We start from the raw sequence: 13,796 nt of genomic DNA, 5'->3' as shown, positions 1-13,796 counted from the left end.
ATACAGATGCTTTCCAACTGTCTTCACACCTGTACTTCCTTGTGGATGAATGTATTTCTCTACTGAATAAGACTTCCAAAATTGGTAGTCAGGGTAACTGAACACGGTCAGGTTTTATTTCTTCATACATCTTCTGTGTTGCTTTATAATGTGAGATTATAAACAGGGATCATATTGGACAACTGGAGAAGAAACTTGGATAAAAGACCAAATTGATTTAAGGGCCTCAATACAAAGACTCGCTATGCATTTCCATTTCAGAATTACTAGTAAGCTGCAAATGATGCCCATCAGCAGATCTGCAACTGGTAGAAGTTTTACCTGCTCAGAGAGTGAGATATTACAAACTCTTAACATGGACACTGATATAGAAAACTAATATGTTTTCCAGAGGCTAATTATAAACAGGTGGTGGCTGGGGCCAAACTCCAGGAATCACAAACCCATTCTGTTTGAGCTCATTAATGCTTCTATTCAACTCCAGGAAAATGTGCACATTCCACAGCATTACAGGGAGTTTCAGGTTGGCTGATAAAAAACAGGTGATTCCCCCACCCCTGCCCCCCAACAGACAACCGACTCAAGGATAAAGCAAAATAACATAATTTGCCTTCCTGTGTTGCAGTGTCTCTTGTGTAGTCACAGGTGGATCCTGCTGGAGCAATGACGGATATACTGTCATTTAGTGACGATGTAGGGGGAAAGCGTGGCAGCCTTGCTGTGGCGAGTGATATCCACACACGTCCAGGTTGACCCAAACACTGACACTTCTCTCTTCTTCCTAATGGAGAACGCAGTGGAATTTTTAAATTCGATCTGGATGTCTGGTTGCTTCAGCGGAGGGCTCTGCATTTCACATTTCATCTCAGCAATTAATGTCCCCATCTTGTCAAATGGTCACCAAGAATGTACCTCAGGGCTACCCTGTACGAAGCCATGATGTTCTGTGGGTACTCAAGATTTGAAGGTTTGGTAACTATGATGTGACCAAATGAGCTGTCCCACGTTAATATTAGAGGGGGGACTGCTGCTCCCCTTAAAGAACAACTGGTCCTCTCTTCCACAACAGTCATTATGCTAAATTTTTGCAGCCACGCTCCTGGTTTCAATTCAAAATATCCTAGCATTATTTCTATGCCTTTAAAAACTGCCGGAACGTATTTGGATGGTGAGACTCTAGGAGATGAAAACAGAGAACCCTGTTCTCTTCCTGAGTGATTTCTTGCTGACAATATTCTTGCCATTATCTTTTGTGTTGCTAATTGTTGTTAGGCTGCTGGTCTCACTTGAATTATTTGTTTAAAATGGAAGTTAGAAGGATTTTCAATATAATCTATTTCTCAACTTTTGCCTAATAATTGGCAAAAAAAGAGCTGTAGACACCACAAAATGCATAAGCTCACTTGCACAGGTATTAATTAGATAAAAAGTACTCTCAAGTCATTTTGTGATTGAAGGGGTTGACTGAAGTAAAGTGCATATATCATACGGATCTGGCTTTTCATATGCTATTTCATTAACAATCTATTTTAAAATTTAAAATAAGTTGTCATCACCCTTGATTTGAAGGTCGTGAAGTTTTCTCATTTCTTTGTATTTCATAGAACAAAACAGTTTCTTGAAATAATACCTTATAGTTCTCATCAACTATATTCTAGACTACAACATTTGACTCTGAATCCCTATCCTATAGCCTCAACTTTGAGATCCCTTCAAAATGCAAGAAAATTAAGATCCCTTCTACAATAAAATGAGAACTTGCCTGTGGTCTACTGGCCACCGGGATTACCACAAATTCAGTGATCAACCAAATAGGTTGGATCACTTTAAAATATCAATGACCTAATGTTTAAAAAGAGCATCTTTTTGTAAGTGATGTTATTCTTAAGTATTAAAACTTCATAAAAATGAAAATTTCAGAACTTCATTCATTCAAACAAATATTATTTCCTTCAGAGCAGTTATCTTAGAAAGTAAAGTCCTTGTTCCAGTAATAATTCCACTGGTTAAAATATTCTGAGTATTGTCTTTGTTCCCTTTAGGAACTAGGAAGAAAACTAGCCTTACTGTTTTCAGTCGCTTTCTTTTTTGACTCTAAATAGTCTAAGCCATCTTCATCACCAACTTATTCCCCAGACCTGGTACTAATTGTTGTCTTCAAAGTTAAACTATCAATGAACAAAGTTGTCTTGCTATCAACAATATTTAAAAGATTGTACTACAGACTTTGGGGACAATCCCAGAAAGATAACTCCAAAAGTATGGTTTAAGCCATGTCAACACCATGTAAAATGCTCTGCACAACTTCTCAAGGTGAGTGCTTTCAGCGGGTTACCACTCACCTTTCTTCTAGTCCTGCCTCTTGCGGCCTGGTCCCCTGTCAATAGCTGGCTCATAACATTGGGCAAGCTGTTTTAGTTTTCATCTGTAAAATGATGGAGAAGGACTAGATGCCTGCAAATGATCTTTCCAGCTTCAATGTTATGGGATAACGATGCATGGTTCTCTGTGTGACACACAGTTTTTTTATTAAAAGTCACTTTAGGCCACATCTTTAATGTTTTAAGTCATCACATCAGTGATTGGGGATGTTTCTTCCATGGTCCCTTTTCTTCTCATGTTCTTTGATATTAACATTTAGTGCCATTTAGGGATAAGAGCAAAGTTTTCATTCAATTGAATTTAGGGTTTTGTGGACAGTTTTTAATTTTACTGCAGAGCAAAGAATGTATCTACCTTGCGTATGGGGAGAGAAAAAGAGAATGTTCAAAGAATGATAAGATTTTCTTTTGTGTTGTTTTGAAAGCCTTTTTTTTTTTTTTTCTCCTTATAGGGCACTGATATTTTCAAACCAGATACCCATGTTATATGAACTTGTTACACTAAAAAAAAAAAAAGCTACCAACACCTTTTATTCTCATTATGACACTAATCTCCCATGTCATTATAGCACTGATCTGATTGACTATGTATTTTAAAAGCTTGTCCTTTCCTTTTTCTGCTGGCATTGCAGTGGTTGCTTACCTTAAAGGTAAAGTGACGATTAAAAAATATTTCCTGTGAAATAGTGCCAATTGCAGGTATTTGCAGGACATGTCTGGTTCTATTTAGGGTTTTTGTTTGTTTGTTTGTTTGTTTTTTCTTCTTTCTTTAGTATCTGTGGCCTTACAACCTAGTCTTTTTCATAACAAATGTCAGCAAAGTCTTTGAATTAATGAACTGTGAAGTGCTCAAAAACATACCATTTCAGAAAGTGTCCTGCAAGGATTTAACGCTAATGGGAGGTGACCCTCCAGTGTATAACCAAATATCCCACTCTTAACTAAAAAGAATTAAGATAATAACTGGTTCAGGCACAATCTCTGAACAAAGACTTAGAGAGGAAGAAGTCATGAGGAGTGGGGGAGGTCAGAACTAGAGGAGCAATATGAGGAAATATGTGTATGTTTGAGTCTCTTTAGCTCCATTGAGCGCTTCCGTGAAATAATGGAATTATACAACCCCCCCCCCCCCCCATAAGAGATACCAGATGGAGGCAAGCAAAGAGAAGGGAGGAGGCCAGGTATGTTCAGAAGGTTGATCAAATAAACCTCAATGGAAGGTCCTTGGCTACACCTAATGTAGGTCTTGTTTTCTTTTAATTTTGCCATTTTTAAAAAATGCGGTATAACTCCTTCAATCTTTTTACAATTCTGCATGGTTGAACATTTGAAATGAGTTTGTGTATCACCCTCAGGCGCTGATTCAGACTTGATTGGGGCAAAGCAGACTGCATGTGCTTATTTTTATCCACGTCATTTGGGACGTTCTGTCGCCGAAGGAACCAAAAATGTGCTGCTCCATTGCCAAATTATCACCTATCCTTTGATCAGACAGGGCGGTGATCCCCATCAACAAGTTGTGCGACCTCAGTGTAACAGCAATGTCAGGTCAACTTGAGAAAGTGAAGAGAGAGCCCTCAACGCAAATAAAAAGAAACAACCAACAATCTTTATAATTATCATCATCTGCTGCTTTTCCCTCTTTTGGCAAAGAAACACTCCATCCATTTGCAGAAATCGCCCGCGGAAACGTTACATCAAAACTAATCACAACGATTAAAATCAGCTTTTCTGTGCAAGAGGAGGGTAAAAAGCAAGTTGGAGGCTGGAATGAGACTGTTTTTCCACAAAAAAAAAAAAAAAAAAAAACTGGAAAGAATTTCCTATATGTATGTTTCTCTATACGTATATGTAGAGCTTTATTTTTGAAGGAGATCAATTGTCTGCCCTGTGATCAGTTAATTTGATTTAAGTTTTATTTTGGAGATTGATTTAGACTGGAGGTAGAGGCATGAGCTAATTGTATCCTGATCCTTGCCTTGAGGGGTTTCAAAGCCCTGGAGCAACTCTTCTCTGTATTTTGTTCTGTCTACCTTAGCCAAGCTATTGCATTTCTCTCTGGTGTGGCGAGCCGAGCAGATCGCTGGGAGAGAAATCGGAAAAGGGGGGAGAGGAAAAGGAAAAGGGGACTTGGAGAGAGACTTTGTGCTTCAATGTTTCAGGTAAGATCTGACGGTTTGGGTTTGTTATTATTTGCTAAGGAGGGTATGGCTGGGACTTTGGGCGCAACTCGCTTTTACGCATGTGCCAGGCATGGGCGAGAGCGCGGCACACTCGCACACACACAGCCCGCCACGGCGGGCGGCTCGGGATCCGCGCGGACCGGCGGCGGGGCAGCGGCCGCCGCCTCCTCCGGGGCTGCTTCTGCCGGCTCTCGGCTTTCTTCCTCCAGTGGGAGCGGGGCGGAGCGGCCAGAAGGAGCGGCCGGGGCCCTGGAGCCGGCGCGCCGGGGCAGGGCTTCCGGATCTCGGGGCCGGGTTCCGGATCTTGGAGCGGAGCGGAGCCGCCGCGGCTCTCGGAGCCGGTGCCAGCGCCGCCCGCCCGCCGCTCCGCGCGCCAGCCTCCCGGGCGGCCGCTCACCGCGGGCCTCCCCCGCCCTGCGCTCCCCCGCCCTCCTCCCCCGAACCTCGCGCGTCCTTTCTTCCCGGGCGCAGAGCTCCGCGCCTGCAAACCAGCCCCGCCGAGAGCCCCAGCGCCGCGGGGCCCTTGCAGCCGCCGCCGCCGCCGCCGCCGCCGCCGCCGGGGCGCCCCGAGCCCCGCGCACTGGCCAGCGGGGCGCGCGAGGGCGGCGGCGCCCGGGGCTCCGCTCCTGCCGGGGTGGGGGTGGGGAGGCCGCCCCCTCCTCGCGGGCAGCCTCTGCGGCGCCCCCGGAGACCCGGTGAAAGACGCCATTGTGGCTGCCGAGAGGATTGGGCCCCGGGGTGGTGTTTTCTTCCCCTTTTGCCCGGGCGGGACCGCGCCGCTCCCCTTTGTGAGCCGCGGCCGGTACCCAGCGTTGTCCGCCGTCTGCCTCCGGCCGGGCTGATCCAGATTCGCCGCCTCCGCCCACCCGGGCGCCTTTTAAGCCCCCTCCCGCCCCCTCCCATTTCCTCCTTCCCCCCCCCCCCCCCCGCCTTTGGGTGCAAACGTTTCATTTATTTTTAAAAAGCTCTCGTTCCTCTTTCTCCCCACCTCCTCCCCTGATAAAGGGCACGGCACATGCTCCGGATTAGAAGTCTCCCTGGGAGGCGGGGACCGGAGGGGGCGCTGGGGTGGGGGAAGGATGTCAGCGCTGCAGGTAATGGCTGTGGCTTTGCTGCGCTCGCCTCTTCTGCGCGGTGCCTGCAGCGCCGAGTCCGGAGCCCGCATCCTTCCCTCCCCTTCTGGCGGCCAAGGTTCCCTTAAAGGGACAGAGCTTCCTGGCCGCCTCCCGTCCCCGCCGTCTGAACCAGCGCTCGGGGCGCAGAGGTGGGCGGGAGGGATGCAGTTTGGCTCCTTTCTGACCTCTTTCCTCCTCCCACCCCCACCCCCGCCGCCCCTCTTTATTGAAATGTGAAGTGTGCTTCCTCTCCTGCCCCCAAGAGGGACCTGGCTGGAAAATAGAGTCCGCGCCTCCTGGAAAAAGAACGGGGCGGGAGGGAGAAAGCGTTATGGTGAATTCTCTTTAAAAGTGAGGTCGAGCCCCAAAACATCCAGGAAGAGGTAACCGGACCTGGGGTGCAGGAATCTCTTACCTGGACGCGTGCTCCGCACAGCCGCCCCGCGTACCGCAACTTCCTAGCTATCGCGGGTTGACTGTGTCTGCCTTTGTGCTTTCGAGCACTTGCACTGTCGTGGAAATGATTTTCTGGTATCAAAACGTTTTCACCGAGACTGTGCTTCGAGGGCCGGCTGGGCGGGAGCCAACTAAGTTAGCAAAGTTGCAGATGGGGCTGTCGGCTTTGTACGTGGAGAACAGCACGCAGGAACTGTCCAGTGTCCCCGTGGCACTGACTTTCTCGTTGAGAGGGGCACCGCAGTAGGCAGAAATAATTTGGTACATTACCTTTTAGATCATAGAACCGGCTGCTTTCGAGCGAATTCTTGAGTATGGGTGTGTGTGTGTGTGTGTGTGTGTGTGTATGAGAGAGAGAGAGAGAGAGAGAGAGTGTGTGTGTGTGTGTGTGTGTGTGTGTGTGTGTGTGTGTGTGTGTGTGTGTGTGTGTGTGTGTGTGTGTGTGTGTCCTTGGTGGTAATGGGAGAGACATAACAGTTTAACATACTCATTCTTTAAGAAACGTTTGCCTTCTGTTTTCAATCAACTAAGCTGGCAGCTAGAGATACAAGTTTATTTGAGAATACCCTCTGGGTACCAAGCATGCTTGGATTGTTTTAGCAAATTAAAAATGAGCAAAATGCTTTTACCTTCTCAGCAGTAGACTCCTTAAGAGACCTCCTGTTTTGTGTGTATGTGTGTGTTTTCTAGAGAAACATTTTCTGTGTGTATCTCAAATGTGTTTTTAATGTGAAAAAGGAGAAAAATGAAGGATTTTTAAAGGCTGTGGCTGATGCCATAGAATGATTTATTAAATCTGATTCTTCATCAAGAAATTCACCTGCGTATATGGGAATCGGTGGAGACTAATAGCTAGCCTACTTGGTGAATTTAAAATAGCAGTGGATCTGTTTGTCTCCTGGACAATGGGCAATGTGCCGATTTATTCCTCATGTTTATATTTGTGTGGCATTTGGCTTACTATGAGGGGCTGGTGTTTAAAAGGCTGCACACTGACTTCAACAATTTAACTCAGGAGTCCTGCTGCTGCCTGAATGGAAAGATTGTTAGCAATTGTTATGGTGACAGTAGGTTAAATGTTTACCAATTAGGTTGCAAAGGTGACTGTGGAACTTTACGACTTTGCATCACAGAGAAAACTTCATTGGGTTAACCTTATATTTATAAGATGAAAGTAACTAATTAGGCAAAAATGTCATACATTTGCTGGAAAGAAATTTTGAAATGAATTGATCGTGAGTGATGGTTGGCAAAAATCTCCTTCCACAGTATGCAAAATGACTGCAGTGATTTTGCTGTATTAATTATGCCTGAAGCACAGTAAAAAGTTCTCTAACACACACTAGAGGTCTCTCTTCTAGCTGTAAGATTTTCATGTTGTAATTCTTTGCCAGGGGTTGCATAGTAGGAGTGCGCAATAAATCGACGTTCATGCTTATTTAAGTAATAATGATTTACTGACCATTTGACTTACTCTGATGTGAGATATATTTATTTTGGGAAGAGTATTCACTAATTGCTGTATAGATTATACTACCTAAGTACTGGGAAAGTAACTGCAATAAGACTTCAACTAGATGATGATGAAAATATGCTATTCAATTTTCATTGAATAACACATTATGGACCTTTTGGCATCAAATTAATGATCCAAAGTGATTTGTTTTTAAACATACGAGTAATTAGCAAAAGATATATCAGAGAACTTTCTGAAATTAAACGTCCCCTTAGCTCTATGTTAAGCATTAACAGTCATTTGCAGAAATAATTTCTTGTCTTGACGTTCCTAAAATCAGAATGATTGTTTTCTAACTCTGAAATGTGATGTTTTCTGCTAAGATCTTTTCCATTTGTATTGCTTTTGAGTCATTCAAAGGATATTTGCTTGTAAGCCATCAGTTCATGGAGGCACTTATTTACTTGTTTGTTAAACTGCATTTCTGAACCTTCTTTTGAACTGCAATTTATAATTGCCCAAGCAAATGGAGCATTTATTTTCTCTCTCTTTTGGTTGAACCATCTTGGGGGAAAAAAATGAAATTTTTGGATACAAGCACGTACGCTTATTTCAATAGCTTACTCATGCAGAAGTAAGAAAGAATTCACTCTGGCTTTTCATTCATAAAAATGTACCAGATGAAAATAATGTTTTTTTTGTTGTTGATGAGTTTGGTTTGAGATAACTGTGCAGAAAGCAAAACTAGCAAGCCTATGTTCATTAAGTTCATTCATTCATTCAACAAATATTTATTTGTGCCTGCTGTATGTAGAACTCTGTGTTAGATGCTGTAGACACAGTGGTGAGAAAAAGCACTCAGAGTCCCTGATCTTCCAAGCTTATGATCCAGACAGAGAGACAGACGTTAATCAAATAATTGAACAATGGACAGACAGAGATTAGTGCTTTGAAGGAAAAGGACCATGGGGCTCTGGAAATATTAACCAACGAGGGGCAAAATGGCCAAGACTGGGGTCAGGGTTCCAGAGGAAGTGCTACAAATTGGGTTACAAATGACAAATAGGCAGGGGCAAGAGAAAAAGAGAGAGAGAGAGCAGAGACTAAGTTCCAGGCAGAGGGAAGAGGGAACAGCATTTGCCTAGCCTGGAGAAGCTTAGCAAAGGGGGAGGAACTTGAGGGTTAACTGGCTGGAGTTGAGAGAGGAGAGGAGGCCATGATGGGAGGGTTGGGGGAGGGACAGCAGTGACATGATCAGATGTATGTTTGGGAAGGATAACTCTCTGGCAGCTCCGGGAAATGATTAGAGGGACCCAAAGTGGATGAGGCATAGCCCTTGGAAGGCCATTACAGTCATCCTGGCAGAGAGAAGATATGGCGGGCGTCAGGATGGTGGCAGAGGAAACAGGGATGGATGGATGAGCTCTATTTAGAAGGTAGAATTTACAGAACCCAGTAAAGGGTTGGCTGTGCGTGAACAAGAAAAATGTCCAGTGGACACCTAAGTTTCTGACATGTTCAGCTAATAGACACTGGAATTCTGAAGGATGAATGGATTTTGTACCTTTCACTTCTTTTCTAGTAGCCAGAATGAGTAGCAATGATAAGCCTCCTTCAACTCCAGGGTAACGCAGTTCACAGAAGAAAGCAAAGCATCTGGTCATTCTTTAATCCCCACTGTTTGTTCAGCAGTCATGCATGGAGAGCCTACAGTGTATCAGACTCTCATCTGCCTGCTCTTCTCATCCCACTATCCACGATGTCTTTTCCTTTATGAACTGTACTGTGAGATTCCATTTATCCAACTCCAGCCATGATGGAATTCATCATTGAACCAGGCCTATGTTCAACCTTCTGAAATAAAACCAAGTCTGTGCCTGATAGTGCAAATTAATTGTGTTAAAAATATTATAAATGTGTTCAAAGGTTATTTTTAAACTGCTTTTTAAAAGCCTATTTACGGGCCGGTCCGTGGCTCACTCGGTAGAGTGCGGTGCTGATAACACCAAGGCCCCGGGTTCGGTTCCCATATACGGATAGCCGGTTCGCTCACTGGCTGAGCGTGGTGCTGACAACACCAAGTCAAGGGTTAAGATCCCCTTACCGGTCATCTTAAAAAAAATAAAATAAAAGCCTATTTACATACAAATAACTGACACAATTATTGCAAATCACTGAAAAAAACTTTAAAGCAACTTTAAACAGTCTTTACACTAACAGTCTCCCAATTAGTTAGATTTTAGTGCATTTGTCCTTCAAATGTCTTTAACTTTCTGTACTGATTCTTGGGTAGCCTTGTCTCAGTGCAACATTCTCATACTTTTCTTAAGTGGACATTGTTTTTGGTATTTCTAGTATCTTGTCCATTTGTTCCATTTGTTCTTATTTCTCTAAAACTTGTGCCCTCATATCCAGCTTCACAAACATGTATAACAGGAAATTGTTTTGTCCCAATATGTTATTCACCACCCAAATAACATTGGCTGATGAGCAGTCGATTACTTTTTCAATCTAAAATTAGGCATTCAGTTTTTCTTTCAACATCAAAACTTATTAGGAAGAGAATTTCAGTAAAAGAAATCTGCTAGGAGTGCTTTGTAATAGCTTTCCCTCTTTCTGGTTGTACTCTTTCTAGGGAATTCCAGTTGGGAGCTCCTTCCAGGAAATTCGGGTTTCAGTTATTTCCAAGAAACAATTTGAATATCACTGTCTGCATAGGGCTTGGATACACAAATGCAATTCCATAAGATACTTTTCCTGGTGGTTCTCAGGTGGTGGCCCTGAGGGCAAGCTCTGTTTGGAAATATCCATCACTTTAGCCAAGTCACCAGGGATCCATTTCTTCTGTAAAAATGGGAGCCATTCTGTCTCTCCAACCTGCCTTACAGGATTGTTGAAAGGAAAATATAAGAGTATGTGTGTCAAACTGACAGTCATGTGTTGCTTAACGATGGGATACATTCTGAGAAATGCGTTGTTAGCTGCGATTGTGAGAACGTCATAGAGTGTATTTACACAAACCTAGTTGGTGTAGCCTACACACACCTAAGCTTTATGGTATAGCCTATTGCTCCGACCACCTTTACATATGCAGATCATCGTTGACCAAAATGTCATTGTGCTGTGCATGTCTGTAGCACAAGCAACACCCAGTTCTGGTGCCTGCTGCTTTATTGCTCAGTCCCTCTGTCCACATCAGTCCCACCTTATCCTGGCTGCCTCTGAATCCCCGGGCACTGGTAACATCCATGCCTAAGATTTAGGGAGCAAGTACCAGAAGTCAGTCTGGAATACCTCACTGAACCCCCAAAATACCACGGAGAGGCAGACATTATCATATGCCCATCTTACAGTTGAAAGAACTGAGGGTGAGAAAGGTTATGTGACTTGCCTGAGGTCAAAGACTAAGTTAGTGGAGGAACCAGATTCTAATGCAGCAGGCTGACTACAAAACCCTGCAGAAAGCCACTCTCTCCTGCCCTCCCGCACGCCTGCCTGATTCCGTCCAGTGCAGACTGTTGGAGCACTTTCCGTAGGCATTGGCAGAGTGCTTTCCTGCTCTGCCCCCAGCCTCCATTCACCCTGTCCCCCACTCCAGTCCCCCCATATCTCCCCACCAGCACCCTGCTCTTAAACCAAGAGAGAAAGAAAAATCAAAAACCCTTCGTGATTGGTGTGATCTGAACATCTGAGTTGTTCTCCGTCTCTTGCTGAGCCAAGCATTTACTCACACCTACTTTGTCACGCTAACCAAAATACAAATTTGTTTTCTACTCCACGAGAACTGACAACGATTCAGCCCTTGCTGCCAAGACCAAGGCTGCTATTAAGAAGAAGAGTTATGGACTGAAGAGAATGTTAACTAGATAGATTTCAAATGCTTGCTAGAGGAAGGGATATTCTTCCTGATAAATTTTTCCAAAGCATCTACTGCTATCATCACTTACTGTTTTTGTAGCACTTTCACTTTGCTGGAAATTTGTAACTAATAGAACAGAAAGCGTGTGTAAAACAAAAGATCCAGAATTTCTATGTGAAAAAAAAAAAGCTACATTGGTGCATGGTGCTAACACTTCTCTACTCCACCTACCCACTCCCACTACCCCCTGTTCAAGTCCCACTCCATGTGTCTTCCTGGCTAAATTACTCAATCTCTCTGAGCTTCAGTTTATGGAAACGTAAATGAGATAATAATATGGGTCGATTGTAGAAGAGATGATAATAGTCCTGGGGTTGTTCTGATAATTAAATGAGATGTAATGGGATAAGTGCTCAATAAATAATTGTTGGATACATGAACACAGAATTTCAGAGAGCATGAGAATAAAGCCAGATGGTGATTTTACTTCTCTGTAAGTACTTTTTGCTGTTGACAAGAAGGTCCAAGTTCCGCCAGATGTCCTTATAGATCAATCATTTGGGAACATACCAAATTTGACCTGGAGAACTAGTGATGCTCAATAGGATGTGGCTTCAGATGGTCCTCGGTTTTACCTTTTGATTATTTGCATGAAGGTCCTCCTGTGCATGGTTGTCACAGGATTCCAAAATCTGCAGACACTTAGAACTGAAATGATGAGAATGTACCACTAGGTTCTGAACCCACTACGGGAATCATGGAATTTGCTTATTACACAGCAAGGAAACCTCGGACCAGGTCTGATACCCATTCCATCCAGTAGATGGCAGTGACACACATTCGCAAGTGAACTCGGAATAGCCTCTGGTCTTTCTCTTACTTTCTTACTAATGCCCCGCCCTTGGTGGAAAAGGGAGGCAGAGCCAGCTTTAAAAACCTGGCCTTGGCTCCTCCACAGGAACGTGAGGCTCCACAGGGGCCAATGAAAGGATCAACGTCCCAGAGTCACCTGTTTCCCCTGGGCTGTGGGGCAAGGAGGAGAGAGAAAGCAGACACGTCATCTGTTACAAACCCCTTACTGCCCGTTTCCCGCAGATAGGAATGAGAAGTAAGAGGTCTGTTTCCTTGTGTGTTTAATCACATCAGCAGAAGAAAGTGCTATCAGCCTCCAGCGTCTACCATGCTGCCACATGCTGTGGGTTAGAGCGCTCGATGCCAATTAGTAATCAGGAATAATAGTAAAGATGGTAAACCAACCTCAGGCAGGCACGTGCTGCCAGGAAAAGGACCGGTGTTGTGTGCGACCGAAGACCCATCTTAGCCCTCTCGTGTGGGGCAGTGAAACGAATTTTTCTTCTGGTTGCTTGTTAACTGTGGGACCCTAAACATTGGTTTCATTATCTGTACAATGGGAGCAATGAAAATTACCTCAGAGGGTTATTGTAAGAATTAAAAATGTAACACCAGTGCTTCTGTGTGCCAGGCTATTTGTCAAGGGCTCTCCAATATATTATCTTGTGGAATCCTCATCCATAGCCCAGGAGGGCAGTTTTATTGATATCCCCATCTTTCAGATGAGAATATCAAGGCACAGAGAGATTCAGTAACTTGCACAGGGTCACATATCAGTGAGTGGCTGAGGTACGATTCGGACAATTCTTTTTTTTTTTTTTTTTTTTTTTTTGTCATTTTTTCGTGACCAGCACTCAGCCAGTGAGTGCACCGGTCAGTCCTATATAGGATCCGAACCCGCGGCGGGAGCGTGCGGGAGCGTCGCCGCGCTCCCAGCACAGCACTCTACCAAGTGCACCGCGGGCTCAGCCCACGATTTGGACAATTCATTCAAGCTCAGAATCCATATTCTTAACCCCTTGGTATTACTGCCTCTTCTTAATAATGATCATTACTAATAGCTAATAATTATTAAGAACTTTCCATATGCTCAGAACTTTACAAGTGTTAACTCTTCTGATCCTCTCAGTCACTCTAAAAGGTGAGTGCTATTACTTTTCCTATCTTATCAAATGAGGACAAGATATTTACTCCCTGCTCCATTCTGTAAGATATACAATAAAGTAATTCCAAAAAAGTATGAATACTTTTGCTCTAATTTACACCTGGACACAGGAAAACAAATTAATAGCGAGACTGCTGTATACTAAAGTGCTAAATGGTGGGCCCCTCTGCAACTGCCAGAGTGATTTAGAGGTAAGAGAAATCAACAATGAGAGTATTTAAGGCTTATGTTTCAATAGTGTATGATATGTGAAAATTTCTTTAATGTCTTACTCTTTAAAATTTTTGTCAGGGGACTTTAGGTATTTATTGCCTCCCAGTCATTTTCAG

At 43.8% G+C, this 13,796-nt stretch overlaps 1 protein-coding gene across 1 annotated transcript in view; it reads left to right on the top strand.

Moving 5' to 3' along the window:
- Positions 1 to 4,476: 4,476 nt before the first annotated feature.
- The window catches only part of KCTD1 (potassium channel tetramerization domain containing 1), a 185,390-nt gene continuing 176,070 nt past the window's right edge, over positions 4,477 to 13,796 (top strand). Inside the window, exon 1 of the mRNA XM_063077374.1 lies at positions 4,477 to 4,543. Within this exon, the coding sequence (XP_062933444.1) occupies positions 4,535 to 4,543 (9 nt within the window). The 5' untranslated portion in view covers positions 4,477 to 4,534. The remainder of the gene's footprint in view (positions 4,544 to 13,796) is intronic.

This window comes from Cynocephalus volans, chromosome 13, assembly GCF_027409185.1.
Source record: "Cynocephalus volans isolate mCynVol1 chromosome 13, mCynVol1.pri, whole genome shotgun sequence".
In the NCBI taxonomy this organism is placed as follows: Eukaryota; Metazoa; Chordata; class Mammalia; order Dermoptera; family Cynocephalidae; genus Cynocephalus; species Cynocephalus volans.
Note: the sequence above shows the minus strand (reverse complement) of the source record. Positions and strands in the feature narration are given on the sequence as shown.